Genomic DNA, 14624 nt, shown 5'->3' with positions numbered 1-14624 from the left:
GCAAACAAAGTAAATAAAAATGAAAAACTGAGGTTTTGGAGACGAACTCTACGATCTGTCGAGAAATAAACGAGCTAGAAGCGTTCTGAAAAACCAACAGTAAATACAGGGACGGATGACCTTCGGATTAAAGTTCTTTAAAATAAGAACAGAGCAGCAGGAAATACATAGCTCATCATGTTGCTCCTTAGTTAATTTTCTATACAATGCAGATGTAACGTCAGTCAATTTTCAACATCAGTTATCAACCAAAGAAAGCAGTTCTTGCTACCGAGAAAATTCGTTAATGCCATGCTGCATACAATATGTTGTAATTTGAAGCCACTTTTAATTCGGAAACCAAGCATGGGTTTGTGAAAACTGAATGATCAATTTAAAAGGCCCCAACCACCAATCAAGAACAAGCATAAACAAAATAAATCAGTCTATATTATATGTCATATTATGTCACTTTAGAATGCATTGGTATTGTGAATAACTTTTAATAACTTTTCTTTGAATGGTTTAATGGTCCTGAAAAGCGCGGTGTTTTACGGTAGCTGGTTTTGTCACCAAAGCAGTCTGTATAAACAAACTTTTTCCTTCATCTAAAGGGTGTGTCACATCAAATTGCATCACGGAAAAAACGCTGTAGAAATTTAATTTTTATGAATTATATCTTCAGCTTTCGTTTATAATCAGATAAGAGTGTATAGATCACGTTGGCCATGCTTCACTGTCAATTTTTCGTAAATTTGGAAAAATGTTGTCGAACGAAGAGCCGTCGTGAATTAATCCTGCGCACTCATTTCGAGAATCCGGAGTTGCCACATCGGGACATCGGTAAGATGCTGGGAATCGTCCAATCCACGGTCAGCAGAGTACTAAAACGATACTTCGAGAACCTAACCATCGACCGGAAGGTGAAGAACGGCAAAAATGGATGCTCCGTCAGTGAAAAAGATCACAAGCGCGTAGTTAAGCAGTTTAGACGTGATCCGAGAAGTTCGGTCCGGGATGTCGCCAATAAGCTGAATTTGTCAAGTTCATTCGTCCAGCGGACCAAGCAGCGGGAGGGCCTGCGTACATACAAGGTTCAGAGGGCTCCTAACCACGACGAAAGGCAAAACATGGTGGGGAAGACGCGAGCCCGGAAGCTGTACACCGAAATGCTGACGAAGCCGCATTGGCTGGTAATGGACGACGAAACCTACGTCAAAGCGGACTTTCGTCAGCTGCCGGGCCTGTTGTTCTTCTCCGCAGAGGACAAATTCAGCGTTCCGGAGGAGATTCGCAAGCAGAAACTATCCAAGTTTGCCAAAAAATACATGGTGTGGCAAGCGATCTGCTCTTGCGGAAAGCGGAGCGCCCCCTTCGTGATGACCGGCACGGTAAACGGGCAGGTTTACCTTAAGGAGTGCCTACAGAAGCGCTTACTACCTCTATTGAAGCAGCACGAGGGCCCGACCATCTTCTGGCCGGATCTCGCTTCGTGCCACTATTCAAAGGACGTGTTGGAGTGGTACGAAGCCAACGGAGTCACCTTCGTGCCAAAGGAAATGAACCCGCCCAACGCGCCAGAGCTTCGCCCAATAGAGACAAGGCGATTATGGAGCAGGCGATCCGGAAGAACCCAAAAGTTGTCAAATCGGAGGCGGACTTCAAGAGAAAATGGATTTCTGTTCAAAAAAAACTACAACCTGACGTTGTACAGAACCTTATGGACGGGGTAAAGAGGAAGGTGCGAGCATACGGGCTTGGGCTCGAAGTATGAATAAAAAGAAAATGCCAAAAGTTGTTTAATAGTTTTTATTTTACTGTCTTAAATTTTCAAAAGGATCGGTCTACTGGGCGAATTTCTACAGCGTTTTTTCCGTGATGCAATTTGATGTGACACACCCTTTACCTGCTGCCGTTTTGCGATTGCGTTTGCCACTCGCTGAAACTAGTTGTTGCCTCCGAACCGAATGTGCTCTGTTCTGTAGGCGGGTTTTCTTATTGTCGTGAGCAGCTTTGCAAGCCAACTCGAGCACTCCGGCGGCCGAAATTCTATAACCGCTATTAGGTACACTACTGGTGCTCCGTCACCAATCCGTTGATGCGATGTGATGTGAAATGATGCCATACAACCACACTGATTTACGGTTTGAAAGAGAATGATATATTTTTCAGCGGATCCGCGCGTTTTGTACTTTAGCGGTACACGTTTATTGCGTTTATTGTTTTGTTATCACTCGATATCCCCATATTGTTCATCTAAACCTTCCTGTTTAACGATTGCGTTTGCCACTCGCCACAGCTTGCACAATTGGAAAATTTCTTCCCATTCAGCTTGTGACATATTGTACAGTAAATTACATTCAATGGCACGTCGCATTACCACTACTCAGTGTCGGATTGGAGGTAATTTTAACCTGTAATTGAACATTTGTGATGACAGTGGTACAGTGTCGACTTTCAATGTGGGGTCGTAATTTGGACCCCGAACTCTATGTTTACAAAAATGTCCAAATAAATATGTCGCATTACAGGTCCGTCCAATTAGCTAAATGTCGAACTAATTGTAAATTACTGTACTTTAAATCTGGAAACAATTTAAGAATTGGTGAAAATTGAATAATGAGGAAAGTCTCCAACTATCAATAACCTCAGAACAACTGCCAAATTCACATACTCATCAGATCCTGGCAAACAAATTATGAAAAAATCAATTTGTGTTTTATTATTATTTTGGATATTATTTTAGAAAGCACTGTATTTCGTAAACTCTTTTTTGAAAGGTTTAATGGCCCTGATAAGCGCCTTGTTTTATGAAATGGTTCCAATTTAGAAAACTTTGTACTCGTGGTTTTGAAAAAAACCATTTCGAACGCCCTCGATGCCGTCTTGTTCTGGATTTGCCACCAAAGTAAAAAGAAAAACTTTTTTCTTCTGCTACCTGCTGCCGTTTTGCGATTGCGTTTGCCACTCGCCACTCGCTGCTACTGCCTGTTGTCTTGATGTCCACCGAATGCAGTTTTTCTCATCGTCGCGAGCAGCTTTGCCAGCTAACTCGATCACTTCGGCGGCCGAAACTAAACACGATTCGAGCGGGATTTTGCCTTTCCCTTCACTTTTCCTCCTTTACCATGTCCAGACATGGCTGGTTGGGTTGGTTTGTTGATGTGTTGTGATGCGAACCGATGTGGTGTACGGTTTGAATGAGAATGGTCGTTACGGAAGGAAGGAAGGAAGGTATTGTATTATAGAGACTTTAAACTTTTGCAGTTCATTCGTCTCTAGCCTTGAGAAAGGCCCTTTGAAAACTCTACTCTATTCTACTCCAGCGCTACCACCTCCGCCCTCTTGCCTTGAAAAAGGCACTCGATCCCTCGCCGTCCAGCCCGTCCAGCAACGATGTTGTCCAGTCGGTGTCCACACAAAGAATGATCGTTACGGCAGCGGAGCGGGGATTTTTAAACTGACTGGCTGGCTCGAGAATTACGCATGTGTGAGACCGCGACCAATGTTTCGTTCATTTTTTTTTCTTTTTCCTTTCCAATCGTGCTTCATTCTATTTCGCTGCTGCTCTAATTGCCCGTTTTGGTCGGTACGATTTGAGTAGCACAAAATGGACCAATCAAAAATGGTCACATAGTGCATTTGGACAATGCTTGATATTTCACAATTATTCAATTATTTATCTCAAGAAAAATTAAATGTTATTCGTTATGATAGATGCGTAGATATATTTCCTATCAATTGATGCAAAAACCTTTGCGATCTATTGAGAAATGCTCGAGTTATAAGCGTTCCAAATCTTGCATTTTTTCCTACTTGTTCAGTGCCTAGATTTCCATTTCACCCCCTATATCTTCCGGTTAGACGTAGTCCTACGTCAAAATTCAGGTGCTCCGTCAAATAATTTTACCAGAAAAAGTGCTCTACCATAAACAAAAACTGAAAACCGAGATGCATTATCGACCGCTGTTTGGCCTATTACAACACGTGCTTTATCATCTTGCCTCAGGAAACACAGCTTATTCCGTCCCAGCATCGAAGTCAGCTGCTCAATAATATAAGGACGCGTTGAGTTATTTATCAATAAAAATGGACGTTTGTTACGTAACGATTACAGCTAGGGTTTACGGTTAGACAACATGAAGCTGAGTGGTGTCTTGCTAAACACTCCATTTTTGTTTTCGTTCAAGTCGAATACGTCCTAAAGTTTTGTCCATTTCTGTTTTCATTCGAAACACGAAAATTCGTTGGTGCAAAAATTACAATTGTTGACATCGGACAATTCGACTATGTGATGAAGAAAACCTTCGTTGATCGAGGAATGCTTTCAATTCAGTGTTTTCGAATGTCAACATTGTCACCATCGAACATCGTCCGGACATCAAAGTCACCGTCATCGAAGCGAAGGAATTTAATCATGGAATTGTTTTCCACTTTAAGTGCACCCGTGGCCCAGTGGTTAGCATCTCACATTATCATGCCGGGTTCGATCCCCATTCTGGCCGGGGGATTTTTCTCAGAGAAATTTCCCTCGACTTCCACTGTAGCCACGCACATTCTAGAGCTTGCCCCTCGGAATACATTCAAGGCGTGTTATTTGGCTCAAGAAATCTCAAATAAGTATTAATAAATGACGCTAGTTAATGCATACGTTGGGACGGCAAAAGTTCCACAGCGAACGATAACGCCATTCAAGAAGAAGTTTTCCACTTACAGTATCTCCGTCACCTTTTTGGAGCTTCAGCAGCGGGTTCCTTTTTTTTGCTGTATTATACTGACTTTCAGCCTTTGGCTGGTTCGTCACATGGTCCAACGAATTTATTCCGTTGGAAGAATGTTGGGAGTGAGACTTCAATTCGTGACCCTTAGCGTGAAAGGTACGGATGTTAACCACTACGCCAGATCGCCTCCCTTCAGGCCGTTTTCTTTGTACAAAAGAGAAAAAAATATTAATTTAATCAAATTTATTTATTATTTATAATATTAAAAACTTTTATCTCAATTTTTTTTTATTTTTTATTGGACACCCTTTCAATGAAACAAAGTTTGACGTACAGTGGTGCAGTGACGAACCCACCAAAATGGTGATATGAATTTTTGAAATTTGAAGTTTTATCCTAGGATTTACCGAACCAGCATTTATTGCTGGAGTTATTGATTGACAAACATAATAAAAAAAACCGGTACTTTATTGACAGAATATAATTCGTTGATTGAGATGTATAAAATTATAATCGAAATTTGAAGCTCAAAAAATTTCTTCAAATGAGTAAGTTCTCTTAAATATGAACGCAACTTAGATTTTCTATGATTTACAAATTCTTTCTTTTTTCATTTCTTTTTTGATCATATCTTCAAATGGCCTCCAGATTACTCATCATCATCATCAAACTTATCAACAAACAACATGATCGAATCAATAATGCTACATACTTTCGGGAAAAAACTTAGATTCGTAAATAATCTGTCTCACATCATCATTCGGTTTTCTTATAATCCAAAATAACGCGAAACAATTAACGTTAAATGCCAAAATTGGTATAATCATCATCATGATCATCACATCTAATAAGAAACTACGATTAACATCGCTATTCGTACACTGCAGACTAAACTATGTGTTTAATTGCTACACCACCAATTTGATGGCTATCCTTAGCATCCTAGATTGTATCGTGTCTATATTTAAGGGGTCGTCAACTACCTAGAACTGGAACTGGATGGCTTTTTCTTCGATGGGCTCCGGTAATCGATTTTCTCAAGGACTGCCGGCATTCTCATTCAGCGCGAGCAAACAAAAATGAACAATTCCATCCATCCACTGCTGTACTGACCCATATCAAGCATGCTTATGTAAGGCCAGGTGGGGGCCATTCATTTCCTTGAGCACTTTTTCATTGAATCAGCCGCGACGAACGGTGCAACGCCCACCGTCAACACCATCGTGCCGTATTTCTTTAAGTATAATTTATTTCCGGACAGCACTAATAATGGCTATCTCAATTTCCTCACGACGATTTTTCGTGGAAATGTGTGCATTAATTACAGAAAATTATACCTACGTTGCAATGGGTGTAGTGTTTTATACCAACCGTTGGTGCGAAGGGAAATCATGGACTATGTGTCCAACAATCCATAAACGCTTTCCCGATGCATTCAATATGTGTACCCCATATTCGCAGATCGTGAATACCACTTGCGAATGGCTAAACAAATCGGCCACCATCATTGTTTTCTATGCAAATTGCGACTATTTCCTACCCGCAGGTGTTTGCCGAGTACTATCCCTATAAAGTGTATGTCTACAACAAACGTTGCGTGCATGGTTAGCACTCCATGAGCAACTGGAAAACGTTTCCCTAGTAAAAAAGAGACGGTCTGTTAGACACATTAAACAATATTCTTCTAAACCGAACAAATCAGGAAATAAATACCACGGAAATTGCGGCAATGGCACCGAAATAAAACAACCAAGAGTCTATACAAAGGAACTCATTAATTAGAGAATTTGGTGATAGGTACTCCAAACATACCGATTCCACCCTTGATTCAGTGTCTATGCGACGGTGTCGGAAGTTATTGGCAAGACACGCGAGGAAAAAAAAAGATTCAATGATTCGGAATATCCTGTGGTGTAAGCCATGCATACCCTCGTACAGCGGAAGCCGCTGGTGGTGGGCAGAATCATGTTTTCCACCCGTTCGGCGGTGGTGACGTGCAAGAAAATAATGAAGTCATACTTTTCCTTCGAGGAGGGCTTTCTGTTCAATCATATAGTAGGGATGCACAAATAGCGATTTGCGCTCTTCCCGAACATAACATTGTTCTAATTTCACAATTTATCGAAACGTGATATAAACAGTTATTCCAAGCCAAAATTGATTGTAGAAGTTTCTTTTTATTTTATTTTATTACAAAAACGTTTATTAATCAGACTTAATTACTTATCATCTAACTTTTACAGAGTAAAATTTCACCTTAAAATAAAAATTATTCTCAATATAATGAAGACTAACAATTTAATAATAACTAAATCTAACACTAGATTGATTGGGCAGGATTAGCATTTAGGACTAGGAGTTTTTATCTAATACATTTCTTATGCAAGTATAGAAAATTCAATGAAATGTACTATCAATGGAAAGCTTATTTTACAATGCAGTGTTCTTCATTCGTAGGACGTTCAAAGCGCACCTACTCGCCATAGAGCGGAAAAAAATATTCAAGCTTTTTCGATCAAATCGCCGACAAAGATGGCACAATAGGCCGCAATGCCGGATCGTTTCGGAAAGAACACAACGTTGTGAGTTTTTCTGGGATAATCGAGGTGATATCTGGTACGACCTCTTGAAAGCCAGTTAAACTGTCATTTGAGGGGCTCAGTAGGAAAGGGGTATAAGTGAATTGATCAATTTCCCTTCATTCACTTTTTCTTTAGTTAATAACTCAACTGCAAAAACGTTCTTGAGTTTGCTATAGAATTCGATAGATGAGGTTCTGACCTATCTTCCACATTGTCAAATACAGCAGCTGTGTGTTTTCAGCTATGTTATGACCAAAAGAGAGAGTCGATGTAGAGAAATCGATGATGTCACTTACACCCTTTTCATTTTGAGCCCTTCAATTTTGAACACTACCGGTCTGATCGAAAAAAGACAGGAATATCAGAGAAGACAAAACAAAGTGATGTTTCTTGATGGCAATGTACCGTCACACCGAACAAGACCCGCATGAGAAAGAGCTGGCTTGACTTGGCTCATTCCGATTACAATTTGTTTTAATCGATGGGACATGTATTCGCTGAACAGCACTTCAATTCTTTCGAAAATGGGAGAAAGCGGTTAGATGATTAGTTTGGTTGAAAAGACGGTGAATTTCGAATCAACTTTGAGTTGACGTCTCGATTATATCACTGTCGAATTTATAACTGTTTATATCACGTTTTTTGAAACATAAGGAATAATATGAAAAGATCAGTTTCAAATTATTGAACAAAACATAAGAATTTCACAGAAAAATATATTTTGAAGCATTCATGCCAATTGGGGTAATTAGTCGTATTCACTGAGATTACAGAAAATTTACTTACTGCGTAATAAAAAATCAATATTTTGTTTTGAAGGAAAATAAAGTCAGCTCGAAACGGCTGTATACATGTGATTTCTCAAATAACTTTCTTATAATATCTAGAGATAGAACGGATATCCGGGAATTATCCGGTATCCGACCTATTCGGCCAATATTTGCTATCCGGCCGGATTCTGGATATTAGAAAAAATTAATAATTTCTCATTAACACAAGATAAATCTTTTTTTTTAAATTAAATTGACATTAACTCATAACATTAATTCATTAACACTATGACTTTTAACACTATTGCAAGGAGCCGAATGATAAATTCTAGCAATCCTCGTCAATTGAGGGTACTTCTTAGAGTTTAATGACCATCAATCGTATTGAACGAGTCGAAATGTATTCGCAAGGTTTAATTTAGTTTCGTCTCTCTTGCTCCATTTGGTTTGATTTGTGGTGAAGTAAGCGTATCCTCTCTCAGAATATCATCCCTGTGGACAGTTTCAAGTTTTGAAATCTTGAATGAAAATAATTAATTGATGTTTTTCGCCTATTTGAAATCGTAGTACCTACTCTTTCTCGACTAGTATTAAAATTACTTCAACATATTCACAAAAATTTCATCATTGTAACCTTTTAATGACCATCAATCGTATTGAACGTGATTGCGAACGAGTCGAAATGTTTTCGTAAGCTTTGCTTTAGTTTCGTCTCTCTTGCTCCATTTGATTTGATTTGTGGTGAGGTAAGTGTATCCTCTCTCAGATTATCATCCCTGAGGACAGTTTCAAGTTTTGAAATCTTGAATGAAAATAATTAATTGATGTTTTTCGCCTATTTGAAATCGTAGTACCTACTCTTTCTCGACTGGTATTAAAATTACTTCAACATATTCACATCATTGTAACCTTTTCTGTTAATAAATCCTTAACAGAAAAAAGTTCAATATATTTTGCAGAAAAATTGATGTTCTATTAAGGGATATTCATTCTATACGGAAAATTTAATAATAGTTCATTTTTTATGTAAAAATGTGTTTATAACTCCCTAAAATGTAATCCTCCATTTGTTTCATGAACATATGCAGTTTCTCCCAGTTTCGTATTCGCAGATAAAGAGCCGAATATCCGGCTGCCGGATATCCAGCTATCCGGTCTCGAAACTTGCCGAATATCCGGTATCCGATATCCGGCCAAACTACCATCTGTTTCATCACTAGTAATATCATTTCTTCTGAAGATATTCACTTACGGGGCAATTTGGGTGTACCTGCGTCGTTCATGTTCAGTGGTGCGATAATTTTAAAAAGAGCTTCGGAATTAGATGCTTAAGATGTTGTATTCGGCCGATTTTTGAGCAATGAATACAAGAACTGAAAATCAGTATTTTAACGTTGACCAGGTCTATAATTACGACGAATCTGGTTAATTTTTCGAAACATTAAAACGTTATACTACCTCATTTGGAAGAAAACTGTGTTCCTAGGATCAGAACTGTTAAAACCCGGTAACTTACATACCATGTTGTTATGTTTCTGATACTCAGAATCTGACAATGATGATAATTGGAAGCTCGAAGAACCCGCGATACGATACCTTCAGTTACCTTAATGCTTGGATGGCAACTATTTTGTGAATAGTTTCAAAATCAGTTTGCGCCGGAAGATTGCCAGTTCCTATCCTAAAATAAAACTGCAATCTAAATCTCAATCAATCAATCTAAATTAAACATTATCTGATAATAGATTGATAAAAACTTTTTTCTATCACAGAATGCAACCAAATGCAACTAATGAATCAGGGAAAGTTTAAAAAAATAACTAATATAATAGAACCAATCTACAAAGAAAAACTAGTAATGACAATCATGCTCAGAAACACTGAACAAGGCAATGACGAAAAAACATTGAAAGATGTACTATTTTAGATATTTGAGTCCTGATTGAACGTTTTGTTAACCAACATCACCAAATCTTTCAAGCAAATAGGTGTAATGCAGAACTATTATTCAGTTCAGTGAATACAAAATTTCTCTGTCTCTCTCTGTCTTGTTTATGACTTCAGATCTTTAGACTCAAATAGTGGTACCGGAGCTCGGAATGATATGTCACATATCAGTAAAGAGAATTGGCAATCAAAAATGAATGAAGATACCGATGTGGATGAAGATGAAGATGAAATTAAACATCAACAAAATGTAATCCGCACAAAACAGAAATTAAAAATTTATGTGATACAATAGAATCCGCGGAACGAAACAACTTAGACTTAGGTCATAGCTCATTTAGATTACTATCTTTGAGAAAAATAAGAGAAATTGCAATGAGAAAAACACTGCAATAATAGTTTAGTTAGAGACCCCTAACAGGTGCGTCGAGTAAGAGCTCACACACCCGAAACTGTCCCCCACACTGAAGTTTTTGAACCGGCCGATAGTTTGGTCGGACTGGACTGGACTGGCGAACCGACCCAACTGAATCGGTATAAAGTGCACATTTGCATACCTCTCAATACTGATTGAGAAACCGACCAAACTATTCTGCCGTTCTACGCATAGTTGTCCCATGTTACAAAATCAGCAACTGAGAAAAAAGTTTTCTCGCATATTTGTCTACCAAAAGCTTTAAGCATTTAAATTTAGCAATACACCGGGTTTTTTTATAAGCACTATACTATTGTTTAATGAAATGTGATGAGATCCTTCACTGAATCAATCAAGCTTGATTACGGGTTTAAAAATTCATGGTGGGACTGTTATGCCTAGAATTGCACTGATAACCTCCAAATGCCAAATTTGGTTTTATTTGCTTGATCAATCCTCGAGTAATGCAGAAATTTGTGTTTCATTTGTATGGTAGCCCCCCCTTAGAGAGGGGGGTGGAGTGTCTAACCACCAAAGAATTATTTATTGTACCCTCAAATCTCCATATGCCTAATTTGGTTTCATTTGCTTGATTAAATCTCGAGTAATGCAGAAATTTGTACTTCATTTGTATGGCAGCCACCCCTAAGAAAAAGGGGAGGGGTATCCAACCACCATAGAAACCTACTTTGGTTTAATTTGCTTGATTAATTCTCGAGTAATGCAAAAAATGTGTTTCATTTGTATAGCAGCCACCCCTAAGAGAAGGGGGAGGGGTATCTAACCATCATATAATCATTTATTGCACCCTAACACCTTCACACGGCAAATTTCGTTTCATTTGCTTGATTAATTCTCGAGAAATTTAGAAATTTGTGTTTCATTTGTATGGCAGCTCCCCCTTAGAGAGGGGAGAGGGGTCTCAAACTGTCACGAAAACTTTCCCCGGCCCCAAAAACCTCTACATACCAATTTTCATGCCGATCGTCTCAATAGTTTCCAAGTTCATAAGAATCAGACAGACAGAAAGATAGACAGACATCACTCCATTTATATATATATATATATATATATATATAGATGGATGTACAAAAAATACATGGTGGGACAGTTATGAATAGAATATCAACATGGGACAATTGAGCTTGATGTTGTTTTTTTAAAAGCTGGGAACAAACTATAAGTTTTTTGTGTTTTTCGTAAGATTATGCATAAAAACAACGTTTTATGAAGAAAAGTGAAAATCGTCAAAAAGTAACATGGGACAACTATGCGTTGAACGGCAGTATTGGTCGATAAAAAGTCTGCAGTCTGTGGGAGCTCTTATACTATGTAATATTGTGTGGTTTTACGTGCCCATGTGATGAATATTGTAATGAATATTGTTTAATAAATTTTGTTAAATTAATATTAAAAATGTACATATAGAAGAGAAAAAAAGATTTTTCACTTTAGAAAAATTGTCTGTTTCGAATATATCACGTTTCCATTATATCACGCTATTTTTTTAGCTTGATATAATTGAGACGTTACTGTATTTTATATTATTCAAGAAAAAGAATAAGAATATTTTAGTGATGAAATTTCGATTTCACATTATGCGAAATAGCTACATCGAAATGTCAAAGTTTTCCCGAAAAAAATAGCATGGATAATATCATTTAATTCAGCCGAATATTTGTTACCTTTGATGCTAATTTAGGAAACAGCAGCAAAGACAGTTTTTTATGTTACCCTCATATCTTGTACTAAAATTTGAAGTTTCGATTTTGAAATCTCAAGTCAGCAGTTAAGAAATTATTGACTAAGAATACCGTATTTTAGTTTTTAAAATCAAACAGACATAATTCCCGGAATGCGATACATCATGTCACTAATATAAAATGAACATCCCTAGTGAGGAGAATCCACTTACCTACAAGCTCCTTCAGGTGATTGTCGTTCGTGCATACGCTGCTGACATTTGTTTTTTTTTTGCGCGCGGGTTTTGAACAAACCGCCATCAACTACCATTGGGGAGAGCCACCAACGATGACGACGACGCTCGTCGGAAAGCATGTGGTGCGAAATTTTGGGTCAACCTGTACATGCTTATAATGCTTCCAGTAGTTTCATAGATTTCAGTCGCCCAGAACCTCAACCCGGACACGGTTGCAACGGAATTGATTTACCACCGACCGTGGGCAGACAACGTGTTCTGTTGGATTATTAGGTTTCGGTTAGTGGGAGCCAGTGTAAGTCAATAGTAGTAACGCTAAACAGTCACGCGAACGGCATGTGTTGCATTTTTATAAAATCCCATTTTGTAATCATTGTAACAAAGGTAATGGAAACTATACTTCACGGTTCTGATAAAAATATATTCGCTTTCCATGTACAAGCTTTGTGTTTTTGTGTTTCGTTTGGTGATGGACATGTTATAAAGTGAGATAATCAATGAATCTGAGGATCCCGCATTTTAACACATCTAATACAGCGACCGTTTCTGCCGTTCTAAGCATAGTTGTCCCATATGCCAAAATCAGCAACTGAGAAAAAAACGCATTCAAAGTTTTCTAGCATATTCGTCTACCAGAAGCTTTAAGCATTTCGGTTTAGCAATACACTGGGTTTTTTTTTATAAGCAAAGAACTACTGTTCAATGAAATGTGAAAAGATCCCCTAATTTGAATCAATCAATCTTGGTGACAGGCCTAGAAATTCATGGTGGGACCGTTACGCTTAGAATATCAACATTGGAAAATTAGCCTTGATGTTGTTTTTTTGAAATACTGAGAACAAACAATTAGTTTTTTTGTGTTTTTCCGAAAGATTATGCATAAAAAGATCGTTTTATGAAGAAGGGAGTGATCTGCAATACTTTGCATATATATATATATATATATATATTTATATATATATATATATATATATATATATATATATATATATATATAAATCTCGTTTTTATTAGGCATTCGCAAACAAGGGGCCTGATTCTCGAATACACTTCGAATACACTTCACACTGGAAATGGAATGAAACGTATCCGCGATGACAACGGTACGGTGTCGACATCTGGATACGAGATTAGTTTCCCACTAAACTTATCATTATAATATCAAATTATCTTCAGATGAAATTTTTGTATGAGATTATTATATCACATTAAGAAAACAAAGTTTTCCACTCACATCGAATACCAGTTTGATACGAAGAAGTTAATTTTCATTAATGATTTTTTATTTGAAATGTGGTCATTCTGCCTGAAAACTCATTATTATGAGTTTCACTTCACTAACTCGTAAAACGTAGTTCAATGGCGTGCCGTTTATTTCGTTTCCACCGTAAAGTGTATTCGAGAATCAGGGCCAAGGTGTACACGTGTTCTGTAAAATTTGTAATTACTCGAAAAACCGAAGCCTTAACGAAACTTCGTCCTCTTATGGTAAGAATTTTAACATTTATCGTCGTCGATTACTTCCTCTGGGGGTAAGAGAAGGACCGTTGCTATGGTCATAAGTCACAAATTTTGGAGGAACTTAAAGAAGAAATAACTCGGCTTTTCAACAACATCGAAGTCGTAATGTTAGAGTTGTGCATGAAGAATTTTGTTCACCGTTTAAAACGTGTATTTAAAATATTATACACTAAATCCTTTTTTTACACGACTGATGCGTGCGCACAAAAAAATTGCATAATTTCGAGAAAATCGCATAAAAAAGATTGCCCCATCACCGGCGCGCTCACGTCACAACCACACTCGCACACGCTCTAACAGAATTTATTCTCTTCTCTTCCTTTTTCCAACGAAGCGACGGTAATTTCGTAATTTCAATAAAATCACGTAAAAACATCGCGTAACTTTGAGAGAATCGCGTAAAATAAAATCGCGTAAAAAAGAATGCAGTGCAGTTCATTAATTTTCCAACAAATTTTTCAAACATCATATTTTAATCAGACATCTGGATTTTGAGTCATGATTTCTTGAAAAGAAGACGAATTATGTTGAATATGCCCTTTGAAAAAAAATAAGTTGATCATAACCAATGTATATGATCAGTGGCGTAGCGTGATCGGGTTTTCGTTTTCGAATGAATAATCATTACATCAATTACAAAATAAGAAAATAAATATTATTTGTTATTTGTGGATGTCGAAATATGACTCAAATAAATCTTATCAAATGAATATCTTCGGAAGCTGAGACTGACATTGATATAGTACAAAG

At 37.6% G+C, this 14624-nt stretch overlaps 1 protein-coding gene across 3 annotated transcripts in view; it reads left to right on the top strand.

Annotated features, from left to right (window-relative positions):
• LOC129773412 (uncharacterized) overlaps positions 1–14624 on the top strand; it is a 45680-nt gene that overhangs the window by 16702 nt on the left and 14354 nt on the right. Inside the window, exon 1 of one of the 3 annotated variants that reach the window (XM_055777014.1) lies at positions 12559–12737. The exons of 1 other annotated variant lie outside the window; for it this stretch is intronic. In XM_055777014.1, the coding sequence (XP_055632989.1) occupies positions 12690–12737 (48 nt within the window). In that variant the 5' untranslated portion in view covers positions 12559–12689. Of the gene's footprint in view, positions 1–12558; positions 12738–14624 lie in introns of those variants that run through there. One more of the 3 variants, XM_055777015.1, reaches the window with a different exon arrangement.

This window comes from Toxorhynchites rutilus, chromosome 3, assembly GCF_029784135.1.
Source record: "Toxorhynchites rutilus septentrionalis strain SRP chromosome 3, ASM2978413v1, whole genome shotgun sequence".
Classification (NCBI taxonomy): domain Eukaryota; kingdom Metazoa; phylum Arthropoda; class Insecta; order Diptera; family Culicidae; genus Toxorhynchites; species Toxorhynchites rutilus.
The sequence above is the reverse complement of the archived record's forward strand: the minus strand, read 5'-3'. Positions and strand labels throughout refer to the sequence as shown.